General features: G+C 39.2%; 1 protein-coding gene across 1 annotated transcript in view; it reads right to left on the bottom strand.

Annotated features, from left to right (window-relative positions):
- Positions 1 to 1,285: 1,285 nt before the first annotated feature.
- The window catches only part of OPN5 (opsin 5), a 29,429-nt gene continuing 14,164 nt past the window's right edge, over positions 1,286 to 16,550 (bottom strand). The window contains exons 5-6 of the mRNA XM_004424042.2: positions 6,584 to 6,825; positions 1,286 to 1,349 (exon numbers count right to left, since the gene is read on the bottom strand). Coding sequence (XP_004424099.1) covers positions 1,286 to 1,349; positions 6,584 to 6,825 — 306 coding nt within the window. The remainder of the gene's footprint in view (positions 1,350 to 6,583; positions 6,826 to 16,550) is intronic.

Raw genomic sequence — 16,550 nt, 5'->3', positions numbered from 1 at the left:
TCACCCCAACTCTGGAGAAAGTGAAAAGACAAAGAAACCAAAGGTGCCATGTACTGAGGGCTGAGCCTTGGAGAAGGATCCCATTCTCCATAAATCCTCAAATGGAAGGAGTGCAGAGAGTATCAACGGCACTACAGGAGCTGCTCTCCTCCCTTTTCCTCTCTTTCACCAGCTGTTATCAGAAAGGTAGAATCAGAATTACTGAACAGGGCTTAGGTTTATAGCAGGAAGGGGAGGTGAATGGAGCGGAGGAGCATGGAGAACACCCGCCTAGGCCTTGAATTAGAAGAATTGCAATATAGATGGCCCCACTCATTGGATTAGGAAAGAAGATCAGGCATTGACTTGAAGGTCAATTTGGATCAGCATTTACATGCCTGCCCCTTTCATTAGCTCTTGAAGGGCAGGGATCTGCCTTTGAAATCATTCCATCTCATTCTTCTCTGCATCTCTTTACCTGTAAATCTCACAAGGTATTAGTTGAAAAGAAAGAACAAACAAAAGAAAGAACAAACGTAACAGAAAACAAACAAATAAAGGAAACAACACTTATATATAGCTATTTTCACTAAATTCTTTTCTTGAATAATTATAGCTAGAAATGCCCTGTTACATCCACTATATTAGTATGTAGAGCGTAAGGAGAAATACTCATGTGGGTGAAATTATCATCAGTGGGAATTACTTTTGTCCTCAAATTCCAAGATACAAGAGAGTTTTCCATTTTGGGATTTAAGGCAAAATTGATTTCCCTAGAGGACAACTTGATGAAGTCACTCCCACTAGAGTGTGACACCCTGTCAGCATGAGAAGATAATGGCCATGAGGATCAGCAGCATCTACTAGTCAAGAGCTATGGTCCAACGCACTGTCCCAATGATCACCCACCTAAATGAACTCCAGAAACTGCCTCCCTGGCCCTACATTAAGGAATAATAAAGATGATGTAATAAAATTAAATAACACCTTAAATAAAACTTTTAAACATTTTTCTTAATATCTCAGACAACACTGTTTGGAATGAAAATAGGTTTTAAAACATAACGGAAAGAACACTTCAGGGAGGCTCATTCTAGTAATATTCCTTAAAGTAGTAGCCTATAATCTAGTTTCCATTTGGCCATTGAAATTTCCCAGCAAATCCTGGCTTAAGGAAAAAGAGAAAAAGTGTACAAAATATAAAAATATAATATAAAGAGAAAAGTGTGGTCACAATCAAACATTAACAGCAGTGAAGAGGCAAATAAGTGAATAATTGTGTCCATGGGTGATGCTGTGTCCATCTTCATACCTCTTGATGGATTTCCAGCACAGCAGAAGACTTCCTGACTGTAGTTACAGTGTGCAGCCTAGATATAGGAGAAGAAAAATGCAGTTTAATATATATACCAACAGTCTCCAACTTATGATGCTTCAACTTAACGATTTTTGACTACACAACTGTGCAAAAGCAATATACATTCAGTAGCAATCATACTTCAAATTTCGAATTTTGCTCTTTTCCCAGGCTGGCGATATGCAGTATGATCCTCTCTCATGATACTGGGCAGCAGGCATCAGGGTAAACAACTGACACACTTACAACCATCCTGTACTCATACGACCGTTCTGTTCTTTACTTTCAGCACAGTACTCAATAAATTACGTGAGATATTCAACACTTTATTATAAAATAGGCTTTATGTTAGATGATTCGCCCAACTGTAGGCTAAGGTAAGTGTTCTGAGCACGTTTAAGGAGGGCTAGGCTAAGCTATGATGTTCACTAGGTTAGGTGTATTAAATGCATTTTCAACTTAAGTTATTTTCAACTTACGATGAGTTTATGAGACTAATCCCATCGTTAAGTCAAGGAAAATCTGTGCATATATATATATACACATATACACACATACATATATACGTATATCATGTCAAACTTTACTACACGAGTTTGCATAACACTTGCACAAGACTAGACTGCACAAGGCCTGAGTTAGAAAAAGATGGAAAATAATAATTTAATTTAGAATATTCATAGTCAAGAAATCCCTTGGGTAGAGCTTTCTAAAAACAAGCCACTTGTTCATGACAGATTTCCTTTGCCCAAGTGAGGTTCTTGTCCTCTAGGACAAAATTCATTGCATACCTACCTACCACTCAATTGGGCCCTGTGACTTACCTACTAAAGAGAGATCTTTGGAAAGACAGCATTCAAACCAAGGTGGTCAGGGGAGATTTGATTACAATAGCAATGTCAGAATTTAGTGCTTTGTTCTTCTTTGTTCTTTGTCTTTACTGCAATACTAAAAATGTAAAATGCCTTCACTATATACCCCAGTGTCTTTTGAACTTTTATATTCCATCTAAGATTGGCCTAGCATCTGAAGTCTGGTTCACCTGTCACTGATGATAGGTGGCCTCATTGGTTTCTATGTAGGTGGGCGAAAAGCCTCGGACTCTGTGAGATGCACTGCTAATGTTTTCCTTTCCCAGCCTCTGGTTTACTGGCTTTCAACAATGGCTGTGTACGAGAATCATCTGGGAGAGTGAACCAAACAACTGAAGCTTAGGCCCAATCAAGACAAATTAGACCATCACATTATACCATACACAAAAATCAACTCAAAATGGATTAAAGACTTGAATGTAAGACCTGAAACCATAAAAATCCTAGAAGATGGGCCAGCCTGGTGGCACAGTGGTTGAGTCCACACGCTCTGCTTCGGTGGCCCAGGGTTCATGGGTTCGGATCCTGGGTGCAGACCTACACACCGTTTATCAAGCCATGCTGTGGCAGGCATCCCACATACAAAATAGAGGAAGATGGTCACAGATGTTAGCTCAGGCCAATCTTCCTCAGCAAAAAGAGGAGGATTGGCAACAGATGTTGGCTCATGGATACTCTTCCTCACCAAAGAAAAAAAAACTCCTAGAAGAAAACATAAGTAGTACACTCTTTGACATCAGTCTTAGTGATATCTTTTTGAATACCATGTCTCATCAGGCAAGGAAAATGGGAAAAAATAAACAAATGGGACAACATCAAACTAAAAAGCTTCTGCACAGGGAAGGAAACCATCAACAAAATGAAAAGACAACCTAACAGTTGGGAGAGGATATTTGCAAATCATGTGTCTAGTAAGGGGTTAATATCCAAAATATATAAAGAACTCATACAACTCAATAACAAAAAATCAAACAACCTGATTAAAAAATGGGCAGAGGATCTGAACAGACATATTTCCAAAAAAGATATACAGATGGCCAACAGGCACATGAAAAGATATTCAACATTACTAATTATTAGGGAAATGCAAATCAAAACCACAATGAGATATCACCTCACGCTGGTCAGAATGGTTATTACTAAAAAGACAAGAAATAACAAATGTTGGAGAGGATATGGAGAAAAGGGAACCCTCATACACTGCTGACAGGAAAGTAAACTGGTGCAGCCTCTATGGAAAACAGTATGAATATTCCTCAAAAAATTAAAAATAGAAATACCATTTGATCCAGCTATTCCACTTCTGGGTATTGATCCAAAGAACACAAAAACACTAATTTGAAAAGTTGTATGCACTCCATGTTCATCGCAGCATTATTCACAATAGCCAAGACCTGGAAACAACCTAAGTGCCCATCAACGGATGAATGATAAAGAAGATGCTGTATATGTACGAAATAGAATACTACTCAGCCATAAAAAAGATGAAATCTTGCCATTTGTAACAACATGGATGGACCTTGAGGGGATTATGCTATGCAAAACAAGTCATGAGGAGAAAAATACCTTACGATTTCACTTGTAAGTGGAAGATAAAACAAACAACAACAAACAAACACATAGACACAGAGAATAGATTGGTGGTTATCAGAGGGGAAAGGCGAGGGAGGTGGGCAAAAGGGGTAAAAGGGCATATGTGTACGGTGACAGATGGCAACTAGTCTTTGGGTGGTGAACATGATGTAGTCTACACAGAAATCGAAATATAATGTTGTACACCTTAAATCTATATAATGCTATAAACCAGTGTTACCTCAATAAAAACCAATTAAATTTTTTTTAAAAGATCAATTAAAGCCAAATATCTGCAGGGGTCCAGGCAGAAGCAGTTTTTCCAAGTTCCCCAGGTGTCTCTAACACACAGTCATGGTGAAGGACTGTTTACAAAATACGGGAGACTACACCTGGATACCCAAGCGTGGTGAATAACAACATTCCAGAAAAGACTCTTGCCCACAGTTCTTTCTTTAGTTCATCAGCTTCCCCCGAAATCTCAGTGGACTCAATTTAGGAGGAAAAAAATGAGTTAACTTTTAATGAACTGCTACAATTCTTCAAAATTTATTTCCACAATCTCATATTCAACACATTAGCTTTTTTATTTGAATTTGAAATATTTCCCAAGAGGGTCTCCCATTAACAGCAAATACATTTCAGAGCTCGGAAAAGGAAAGAACAAGGATATCAATTAATCCAGTTTAATTCAATTTCATTGTTCTGGTAGTACATTCACCACTCTGGACTGGCTTCATAGCACTTCACCTCATTCTATGGGCCTCCCTGTTCCCCACTTCCTTAGCTTCTTTGACAGCAAAGACAAATAAGATTTGTTTTTTCTTCTTTGGAAAGCTAAAAAGAAGCTTCTTGTGGCCACTTCTCACCCTTCTGCTCTTGTCTGAAGCAGATCCTTCTAAAGTCTGCAACTCATCACACCTCTTCAGCATGTCTTTCCTAGAGATGCTCCGACCTCTAGAATCCAAGGGCTTCTCCTGTTTCAGCCCTGCCACCTGCTTTTTCCACTAAAAGCTGCAACTCTAGAGTGAGGAAACAATCCTTGTCGTCCTCTGGCAAAGCAATTGCTGTATTTCGTATAAATGGCTAATGGGAACAGGTGAACTGAACTGACTCCTGCCTGGCTGATATTTCCAAAGGTTTGTGGCCCTAAGTCACTTTCTTCCACATAAATTTTCCTCTTTTCATTGTTGAATGCTGAATATTTATGTGCTGCTCACACTTGTGAGCAAATATACAGAACACGGAGTCAGTCTGAGGCAGAATTATGAGGTAGGTGAAATTTGCCTTCAGCCATTCCTGTCAAATTCTCATCTCCTTCAGAAGAAGAAGTGCCCCATTATTTTCTCCCACAACTGCTCTACTGAAAGTATTCTCTCTACCTGCATTCATAATGAAGTATTAGTAGTTGATAAAGTGTTATTACTTCCAAAATAGATGCAGTTTAGCATATGAATTTATTCAATTCAATACAGAAGGCATTAACCACCAACAATGTGGGGGAAAAAAAACACTAACAGTTGTTACCTTGCCCTTTTCACACATGAATTGTGTGTAATTCTTACAATTTCAGAAGATGAATATTGCCATCAGCTCATCCCAATTTTAGGCTCTAAGTAGTTAATTTGCCCAACCAATAGAGCTATTGTAAATATCAAAATGGATCTTAAACACCAGTCTTCTACCTCCAAATTGTGTGTTTCTTCCCCTGAACGACAGCAACAATGACAATACTACCTTTTATTTATGCCATCTTTATTATCTTTTTCATTTCATCCTGTACCTACATGTTAAGGAAACTAAAGATTAAAAGATTTATCATTTGCTCAGGTACAGTGAAAGAACGAGATAAAGAACCACATCTTCTCAGAGCTAGTTCTACCTTTTTTTCCTGTTTCCTACTTACTCAAGGAAAATAGTATTGAAAAATAATTAGACATCAAGTGAGTAAGAATTAAGGGGGCTCAGAGAACCTGGGGCCTTCTCAACACCCCTCACCTCAGACCATGAATTCAAGCGTCTGTTCCACATTCTACTTCTAAGAGGGGCCATGAGTGGACACAGAAGACCACAAATCATCCTCAACTCTTTACTCACCCTGAGCCTTTAGGAAAAATGGTGCCGGATCCCGCAACTCACTCATTCATTGTATAGTAGAAACAGTGTAGATGAACGAGCATGAGTTTTGAAACCCAATAGACCTGAATTTAAATCCCTACTCTGCTACTTCTTGGCTACGTAAACATGGGCAGCTCACTGAACTTCACCGTTACTTGAACCTCAGTTTCCTCATCTGACAAAGAAAAGTAATAATATGGGGCTCTTGTGAAAATGAAGAACGTGGCAGAGAGTAAAAATGTCATCTCCCTTCTCCCCTTCCTGTACCTGCCCAAATCCTATCCTTTTAGCTAATGGTAGAAATGTTCCAAATAGGAGAATCTTTTCTGTTGTGAGAGCTTAATTGTGGATCAACACCATGTGGAACAGCACTCCTGGAGTGAACTGATTTGGTCCCAGATAAGGAGGAGCGATGCATAGTGGTTGCTCAAATGGACGTATCTCCGTACCTTAGCTGCTCTACAATCAAAAACGGAATCACTTTTCTCACTATCTACCCATGTCGTCCAACCCTACATATCTGATTACTTGATTTGGGGAATTTTGATGAACAGAAAATAAAGTCCTCCTTACACTACTCCTAAGTGATGAGCTCAAACCCTAAGAAGATAGCATATCGGAGTGGCTTGAACTCCATGGGTCAAACAAAGAGAGTATCATTCATTTCTAGATTCTGAAATTTTACCTGAAGTCTTCCAAAGATTTCTTCTTGGTTGCTCTCAAACCACCAGTTTGGCAACAGGCAAATTTGTAATCTATGACTTGGTAAATGATGGGGTTGTACATTGCTGCTGATTTTGCAAGTAGGGTTGGCACCACAGAGAGTTGTATGGGGATGGAGTCCGGTCTTCCAAAAGCTGACCACACAGAGACCACTGCGTAAGGAATCCAGGCAATCAGGAAGCCAGCACAAATCAACATTGCCACCTGGTGAGGGAAAGCAACAGAGAACAGAATCAAGACACCTGGTGGAAATGATATGCATGATGGAGGAGCGGGTAGCCAATTTACACCAAAAAAGTCTATTATCTTTCCTTTTATCTTGCTCATAGGAATCATTTCATACGGACTTCTGAGATGTTCAGTCAGGACAAGTTATTATAATTCTTTAACCCATTTGCCACATCCTGTCCATTCTCTACTCTAAATTTGAATTTACCCAAAGATCCAAAGTTTAACCCTAAACTGTCAGATTGTGCCTACATTGGGCAAGAAATCTTGCTAAGAAGACATCGATGCTCCTGAAATTTCCAGATTTCTTAACCCACCTCCACTTACAAACTAGATGGAAAATATGTTCACCTTGATAAATTTTAAATCATCCTTATTTGCCTCAGGAAAATTAGAAACTCTGCCCTTGTTTGAAATTATAATACGAATCTTCTTCAGAGATTTTTATTAAACTACTTCTTTTGGCCCAAGTTTTTCTCAAGTTTGAGGCTCAGAGAGTGGACATTCACTAGGTATAAAGTAAAATAGAATCATTGAGCTTTAACCAAAGTGACACAGTTGTATAAAACAAGACTTTTCCAAAAAAGTACTTTACTCTCTCACAAAATTGTAATTACCTTAGCGGCCTCTTGACTTGCACATCAAAGAATAATTAGAGATAGGGTTGAAAACACCCTCACTAGTTTCTCACCATCTGCAATTCAGTCCCTTTAGTAATGTCATCTTAATTAGTGCCCTGTAACTATCTACCCGACCCTATAGATCATCTCACTTTAATTCAATAAACCTTTTTTAACAAGTGCTTTGCGCAAGACACGATGCCAGGTACTGTGGGGAACACCAGTCCACCTTAGCACCTGAGTCGTATCCCTCTGGAATACAAATAACTATAGCACAAGGCAGAATAGGATTTAAGTCCCTGCTCAGAGGAGAACAAAATTACATGCTATAGGGCAAATTAAGAACCGTTTTATGAAGGATGTGGCAAAGAATCTGCATGTTGGCCAGTGGAAATAAAGGAATAAAAGTGAGCCAAGCATGAGCAAAGGCAGAAGTGCGTGTGAGGTTTATGTAGGGACTCGTGAGCGATTCACTCTGGGGTATGAGAAAGCAACAAAGGGAGATGAGGTTGCAGAGAAAGACAATATCCATGTATTCAGGGTTCTGCATCACATATTGCTGAGCTTGCACTTAATTCCATGTGCTTTGAGGCACTAGCAGCTGTTTGAGCAGGAGACATCGTGAGAGCTGAGGTTAGGAAGATGAACCGGCAAAATGAAATGGAGCGGAAAGAAATAGGAGGTAGAAAGATCATTCTTTATTCATTCAATCAGCAAGTATTATTGGGCATCTCCTATATGTTTTGTGTTGAAGATAAAGCAATGAACAAAGCAGACACAATCCCTGCCCACATAGAATTTCCGTGGTTAGCAGATTGTTTTAGGCAACTGTCTACACAAGGCATAAGAAGGGACTTAGCCAGTGTACTGACACTAGCAAATGAAGTCCAAGCTTTGGTTTTTATTGTAAACTTGAGCTATTTCAGGCCCTGATTGAGAGAGAGTGCACTAACTTCAAAGTATCCTTACACTGTGATCTACTAGAATATTCTCTCTGTAAGATAAATAATGAAACTATATTCAAATTAACACTTTGTGTAGTGGACATCTGAGTTTGTTTGTTTTCATCTTCCCGGAATACCATCTACCTTAGCATTGCCAGCATCCTGCCTCCTAGGCTACTTTACGGAGTTGGCATCATAGGCAGCACACGATCACAGTCTGATCAGAGGACAGCATGCCCCTGGTTACAATATTAGGAGTGGGATGGGCACAGGACTAGAAAGAGCATAATCAGACCCATCTTTGGGATTTTATAAGGGAGCTCTAGGAAAAGTGGGTCTTCCTTTTATCTTTGAGTTCAAGACTCTGGGAAGATGTAAGGATGGAGCTATCTGGGGCAGGGAACGTTTCTTCTTTCTCCTTTCACCTTACTTAAGAGGTGAAATAAAAGTTCCCAACATCAGGGTCATGACAAGCTAGTGAGGAGGATGAGTGATAAGGAATAAGACACAAAATGTTTTATTAATAATAAAGCAACAACACTTGTGCGTGCTTTTTTGTTTTAGAAATTCAATTGGACGTGTTTTTCTTAAAACAAAGTCATTTCAATATGCTTTGATGGGAGCAGAGTACTGTATGCAGGGAACGGTCTGTACCCCTCAGACTGCTTGACCTGTGGAAGAGACAGTCAGTAGGGTGTGTTTGCCCTGGGAACCCCACATTTGTGGGGTGTGTCAAGAAAGAAGCATGGGAAATCTACCCTAAAGTCTCAGGTTCTAAAATTCTACCCAAGAAGTTCAAGGCTCATCTCTAAAAATTAACCGCAGCAGAGAAAAACATCAACAACATCTATTTCGCTTTGTTTTGCAAAACAAAATGTAAATCCCAAAGAGATGAATCAAGTGAGCCCAGACCTCCTGCACATCCTGAAGCCCTGGTTAGGGTCCTACAGCCTGGCATTAGGGTCCTGAGTCAAAATTCTCACCTGTGCTTAACAATTATAAAGGAGGCCTAACGCATACACGCGACTCTCCCACTTGCCTCCTTTTCCATCTTTCTGCAGAAGCTTACCCAGAAGAAATTGTATTTAGTTTGGTCTGTGGGAATTTTGTTTGTAAATGGAATGGATGCCTCAGAGCTCACAGTGAGGGTTTTTTTTTCTAAATCCCCAAATAAACAATAACTATATAAATAAAGCTCGCTTTAACAGATGTCTGGGAACTTAACATAGCTCCACGCTTTCTCCTTTGGTGAGTCATATGATGATTTCACAATATCTCAAAAGCTGTTTTCTATGTTTCTGCCAAAATCATTGACAAAAAATAGATTAGCACTGAGTCCGTAATATTTTCTACATTTTACATATTTTCTACTTTTACGGGAGAATGCAGTGGGGAACAGGAAGGACTTAAAACATTTGCATTATGTTATCCTTTTTAAGAGGACACGGGAGAATTAAATAGACTGTGGTTTTTAAACACATAGCAAAATGAATCATGGTTTTTCATAGACTAGAATAAAACTAAATACTTTAAATTGAACAACTAGAAATCAAGTTTAAAGCAGAAAGAGGGATAAAAGCTTAGATTTAAAAGGTACTGCAGAATGTTACTTACGTTTTTGAAGTGACTACAAAGTTAATACGAGGCACATTCATTTTTTACAACCTTCTCATGTTAAAATATACTCCATAAAATATTAAACATTAAAATATTAAATATTGAAAGTATTTTAAGATACACTCTACAAAAATTTCTGAAACTTTCATGTTACACTCAGTTTTCCCAGAACTTTCTACTTGACTTGGACTGTGTTTACTCTTTTCATCTGTCTGTTCTTCGCCTTCCTCATTTCTTAGTATGCCCTCATTTCTGTTTCCCAAAATTTTTCTCCCAGATATCATTAAACCAGTTCTAGCACAGGCACCTGTACCTGTCAACTTTTTCCAGGTTGTTTATTTTTTAATCCCTTCACTTTTATCACCGCCTTTTGGGTCACTGGAAAGGCAATAAAACCACAAAGTCTTAAATTAGACATTTTTTGTGGGAGGAAATTCACAGGATATGTGTTTAGCTTCTACAAAAGAATCACACATCTGCAACCCAGTTCATTTTAAATATATCTTGCTGCAGAGGACCAAGGGATATCGGTATGTTCCAGCTATAGTTCAAGCTGGCATTAAGAGTCATATAAGCAATAGTGTCCATAAGTGATCAATTGCAGTGAACTAACCAATTAATGCAACAATAGAACAATGGGGTTGAAAGTGAATTCTTCAAGTTATATAAGTCTCTGCCTTTGGGCCCATTATATCTGAACCATTCCAGCAGATAAAGTTTCCAAGAAGGGAAGTCCAATCCTGTCTGTGTGCTGAGGCAGTGTGGAACAGTGGGAAAGTCATCGACATGGAGATAATCTGGGTTTGGATTCCAATCATGGTTCAGCTCCAGAAACCAATGTGAGTGAGACAGAATCTCTGATTCTTTATGAACCACCATCTCAGTTCCTTCACCAGGCTCCTTTGCCCAGATATGAGTAAGACTTCAGCCACATTTGAAGTTGCATGCTACCTTGAATAATGAAATAGATGAGAAGAGGACATGGAATTGATGTGGAAGTGAAGGCTTAAAGGGAGGGTTAAAGATATGTAGTAAATTCACCATCAATAACAAGATTGAATTATATTACAGAATGAGCTAGACTGATAGTAAAGATATTTCAGTGGCTGGGATGAAATAAGATCACAAGAAGAGATCACCACATCTGTTCATTGAGAGAATGGGAAGACGAGGAGAGTCCCAGCCTGCTTCAAGAGAGTGTATAACTGACAGGAGCATAGGAATGACAAGATTTGGTTTTTCTGTCTTGTCTAGCTAGCAAGTATATGGATTTGCTCCTACCCAGTGCGAAAATGATATTAAAAGATGGTAATGCAACAGTAAATGCCAGTTATGAGACCACTACCCTCCACATGTTGGCAGCTGGTCATTGAGGGATACTACTAATGGCAAGGAGGAGGGTGGGAACTTGACAGCCATGACCTACCTTCTTTGGCCCTCCATTTTCTCCTATATATAAAAATAATGGTGGTGATAGCTTTCACACCACCTTTCAAGAAATTAAGTAATTTGACAAGTCTAAGCATGTCCAGTTTGAGTTTCTTCCTTTCTTCTATTTTATTGACAAAATGACAACTCATGCCAACTGCCCCAGACCCTTCTTCATACCCTTAAAAAGAAGAAAAATTCTGAGAGCTTTGATGTGTCTGCCATATGTTAGCCTGGTTGTGATCCAAATAGAAAATATTAATTCGTACTTTTAAAAAAGGAGAAGAATTCTGCACTTCTCAGTTGCAATTTTCTCAAATCCTAAAATACCACTACTCTATAAACAAGCAATTCTGTGATAGAAAGGAGAATATGTAAATTAGGTCATGTCACTCTATGCATCTGTGTTTTGGGGTTTTGGTCTAAAACTCAACACAATACCCTCTGTCAAGGCAGTGGCTGGCTGGAAGAACAGGAAATAATTAGTAAGTATCTAGTTCAGCAAAATAAGGGAGACTTCACCGTTCATTGTAGATGAACCAAGCCCCTTGAGGTGGGAATACCTCTATCGGAAGGGAAAAAATACTCAGGTTGAGAGGCCAGTGGTTTTAGTAATAAGAGCTATTGCCACAGACCTTGAAACAATCCAACCAATCTAGCCATTTTCATAGAACCTCAGAGTTTTAGAAGGCAACTTAGATCTCATTTAATGCTCCTCCCCCACCTCCTTTTACAGATGAGAAAACTACAGCCCAGAGAGATTAAGTGGTTTGCCCAAGGTGAATCAGTCAAGATTCCAAGTTGTAAGCAACAGAAATTGACTTTGGCCAAGTGAGACAGAAAATGAATGTATTGATTAGAACAGAGCTTCACTGAGAATGCTGGACTTAGAATTGAGGCCAACGAGACAGAAATGATACCCAAAACTACGACCTGAACTGGTTCTGATACAGAAACCACTGCTGCTATACCGTGGTCAGGAGAGATCTCTTGCCCTGCATCGAGCGTCTCTAGTTCCTGAGACAGGCTGATGTGGCCGGAGCCTAGGGTCGTAGCTGTATCCTAGGTGCAATAGAATCTTGGAAAATTAATACCTGGTCATTCTGTATCTTTTAAAGTAAGAAGCAATCTTTGCACAGACACATAGCTCCTCTTCCTCACTCCTCAGCAAGACACAAAATGTTAGAAATTCCTCAACAGGGAAATTCCAGACACAGAAAAGGATTCAGCTACTAGAAGCTAAAATAAATAACAAGTATCAGCTTTGTGAGACTTCTCAGTGGGCTAGTGGCAAAAGTGGGATTGACCCCTAGTTTGAAATTCTTTCCTTCAATAAGTATATGTTTGAGGCATTGTGTTTGACCCTGGGGACACAAAGTGGACAAAATGATATGGTCATTGCCCCCACAGGCCTTATCAACTATTGATAAAGACAGACATTGAACAAATAATCATAAAAATAAATATGTAATTGTAAATTAATCATAAATTATGACAAGTTCTAAGAAGAAAATGTAAAGGCAGCATCGAAACATCATAATAGGAGGACTTGAATTCAATTCGCAGAATGTTTCTGAGGGAAGTGACATTTAAGCTAAGAACAACTAAGAAGAACAAGAGGAAAGGAATTAATTAATTGGGTTAAAAAAAAAAAAACAGCACAGTTCAGCTTTCCCACAGACTTAGAGTCCACCCCGGGGGTTCTCTGAATCTGAACCCTCAATGATAAATAACATTCGATGAGTAATAAAGGAGAGTAGTCCTCCGAGGGAAGCAGAAGTTTATGTGTATGAGTTTTAAAAAGACTTCACAATCAATGAGAAAGAACAAAGCAAAGAAAAATGCATCCTCGGATATAAAAGGAACAGAGACACTCAAGCCAGGGGTCAAGGGACCACTTAACATTCATCAAGGTAATTAGATCAACTTAGTTTATTCAATTATGTGTTCATTCCAGCAACCTTGATCAAGCATCCAGCAGGCGCCAGACAGTGGGGCACAGAAGCACACAGGACATGCAGCTCTTGCCCACACCTGGCAAAAAAGAGTGACGAACATGAGATTCAGGAAATAAATAGGCCAAGTGCCCTGATGGCCCATCGCAGAGGGACCTAGACCAGTCGAGGGGATCAGGAAGGCTTTCTGGTAGAAATAAGGGAAATTAAAAGAAATCTAGGTGCCCAAAGGATCTGGATATTAACTGTAGGCCTGGAACATTACAGGTGATCTACGTGTGTTAAATGAATGAATATGAAGTCCCAATAAGCACAGCATAGTAAAATTTGGAAAATTTAATTTATGCTTCTGTTACTTCTTTCCTGTCACTCCACCATCCCCCTTATTAAAGCAGAGGCAAGAGTATTTGCTGCATTGTGTGAAGGTTTCTACAGAGCAGAAATACTCAAAGAAGTAAAACATACATTTCTCAGCTTCTGAGTTTCAAAATAGAAACTTGAAATGTACAGGACATAAAATAGTTAAAAGAAAAAGGTTTTGAGTGTGAAGAAAATGAGTATCCACAGCCAGAGACCTGAAGGACTCGGGGCTTTAGCTTTCCATATGAACAATGTAGAGGGATGCCTGTGGATATAGGAGCCAGTTTCCTCACCCGAGAGTGGGTAAAGGGCCTATTGCCCAAAGACAGGAAGGACATCAGAGGAGCTGGCAAATGACCTTGAGAAGCTGTCTTAAAGCTATTCCACTGAGGTGAGCACGAGGGGGCACGGATGGGTTTGCAATGCAATAGAACCCTCAATACATTTGGGGATTTGAGAGTAGAAAACTTGTGCTTCACTTCTCAGGGTCCTAGCCAAGGTCCCAACAACCACCTGATGGGTTGCAGGCAAAGGATGGGAAGTAGCTGGGATTCTGATGAGCCCAAAGAGGCCTTACAGTTGGAACAAAAAGGATGTAAAGTGACCCACGACAACTGATGACTCAGACCGGAGGGAACCTTAAATATCTCAGCAATACAAGGGTCAGTAAATGACAACAACCCGCCCAGGAACCCCCAGCCATTGGCACCATGGATTTATAAAGACCTCCCTGGAACTTATACACGGCCCTGGGAACAGGAGGAAAACCCCTGATTCAACTGAATTTATCCTGATTATGTAATATTGTTTGTTTTACAAGGTCAAATGCAGGGATAAAAGTGAGATTATACTGAATCATAGAAATATAAAGAGAGGTATTTTTTGGTCGGGGGGTTAGTTTGCTTTGTTTTGGTTTTTTCTGCATGCTTCTGTTTGTAGTCTATGAAATTTCAGCCTGCTGCAAAAGTCTAGCAAAATCTTTTTTTTTTCTAATTAATTAGAAGGAAGTTACAAAGTAGAGAAAGTTTTGTAGAGGAAATGTCAGTTTTTAAGTTGATGAGAACAGACTGGCAAAATGCAGGCCCAGATAATAGCCCAGCTAGAAATAAATAGAGCACATAGTAAATGATTTTTATTTTGATCCCAGAATCCAGGGAGGTGGTCTTTAAGTAACAAGCTTTTAGACCAGGCTGCTCTGAAGATGAGAAGCGCCAAGTGAACAAGTAAATTACCAATCCTGAGAGGTAGTTGAATGGAGGAAAAGGTTTCTAAGACTATGAAAAGCCCCATTGTGAGGTTGTTTCTACTTATTTTTACTCAGTACAAAAAATCAAGGACAAAATTAAGTAGTAATTGAAAACAGCTTAAATTTAGTGAAGGATGCCACAATAGAAAGTTGTGTTTATTTTTCAATGTGGGTTGAATGTTGACTTACATTTTTTCCACAAATTCTAATAATTAGAAACAGTGTATATTTAGGTTATTTTAAGATAGGTTTTATATATATATAAATAAAATATAGACATATGATATAATGTATAATATAGACATTATATGTAATGTAATGTCATTTAGTATATAAGTTAGAAGATGCATACAAAATAAAATCCTGCATATAAGTGCCTACACTTTTCATTTAACATCTCTTTGGTTAATCCGGCCTGGTGAGCCTGACTATTTGATCTGTACCATCCAGGTCAAGGAAAATGATAACAACAAACCAAAGTAAATGGTGTACGCTGATCTTCACCTCATACGCATAATGAGCTTCAGAAGCATTCACTAAGCAGCTGCTGCCTCAAGAATACACAAAGAACGAGATGCTAGGGTACTCCTAAAAGCGGTCAGTGGGTTGAGTTGAGCAATTCAGCTACCAGGAGAGAGGATGATAGATAACAGACTCAGAGAAACTGGAGAAGGGCCTCATGGGTGTGAGGATTCAGACTCACTGGGCAAGCTCATCAAAATGTCTGGAGGTCAATAACATTGGGGGATGGCAAGAAGAGAAAGGAAGTCATATGACATATCAGCAGCTTTATGGAATGCCAAACTACAGGGCTACGAGGTAAACTGAAATCCACACGCCAGTGTCATGGACATCACGTTGTTTCCCTGGGCATACTTCCACAAACTATTAAAAAGGAACATTCTTATCATTGTTGCATTTGCCTAGTTCCTAGAACAATACTTGGTACAGAATAGGATTTGGATTAAACGTTATTCAAAATTAACTTGGGTTAATTTATTTGGATTAAATTTCTTTAAAAAAATCACACCTAGGAGCTAAAGGGACACCTGAAAATGAAGAACTTAATTCATGATCCTGCATTTTATGGAAATATGTTTCCTATTTTACAGCCAATTATAAGATAGAAGTAGATCATGATTCCTAATTCTGCATTTTTGTCCAGGGAGAACTCTCTATTATTAGGTTATTAGTATAGATTTAGAGTGATGAAAACTTGCTTCAAAGCTTCCTCTTACTCAACATGTGGGGTCTAGGGAGTAAAGGTCAACCAGAACCAAGAGGAATCTCAAGCTCACACTGTGCAACCAAGAGATCCTTGCACAACCTCAAAAAGTCTGCAATTTGGAGAAAGGAATATTACTAAGACCAATATCACAGGACCAAGGCCCTGACTTATTGGAAGCCACCTCTGGTCCGGAGGGAACTGTGTTACTATAGGCCCCTGAGACCAGTGGTCTCCGGAGTATCTGTGAGGATGCTTGAAGGTCGGATATCAATCAACATGATTAATTGGGATACCAGAAGGAAT

Source organism: Ceratotherium simum, chromosome 13 (genome assembly GCF_057802395.1).
Source record: "Ceratotherium simum simum isolate JZ-2026a chromosome 13, ASM5780239v1, whole genome shotgun sequence".
NCBI classification, from domain to species: Eukaryota; Metazoa; Chordata; class Mammalia; order Perissodactyla; family Rhinocerotidae; genus Ceratotherium; species Ceratotherium simum.
Note: the sequence above shows the minus strand (reverse complement) of the source record. Positions and strands in the feature narration are given on the sequence as shown.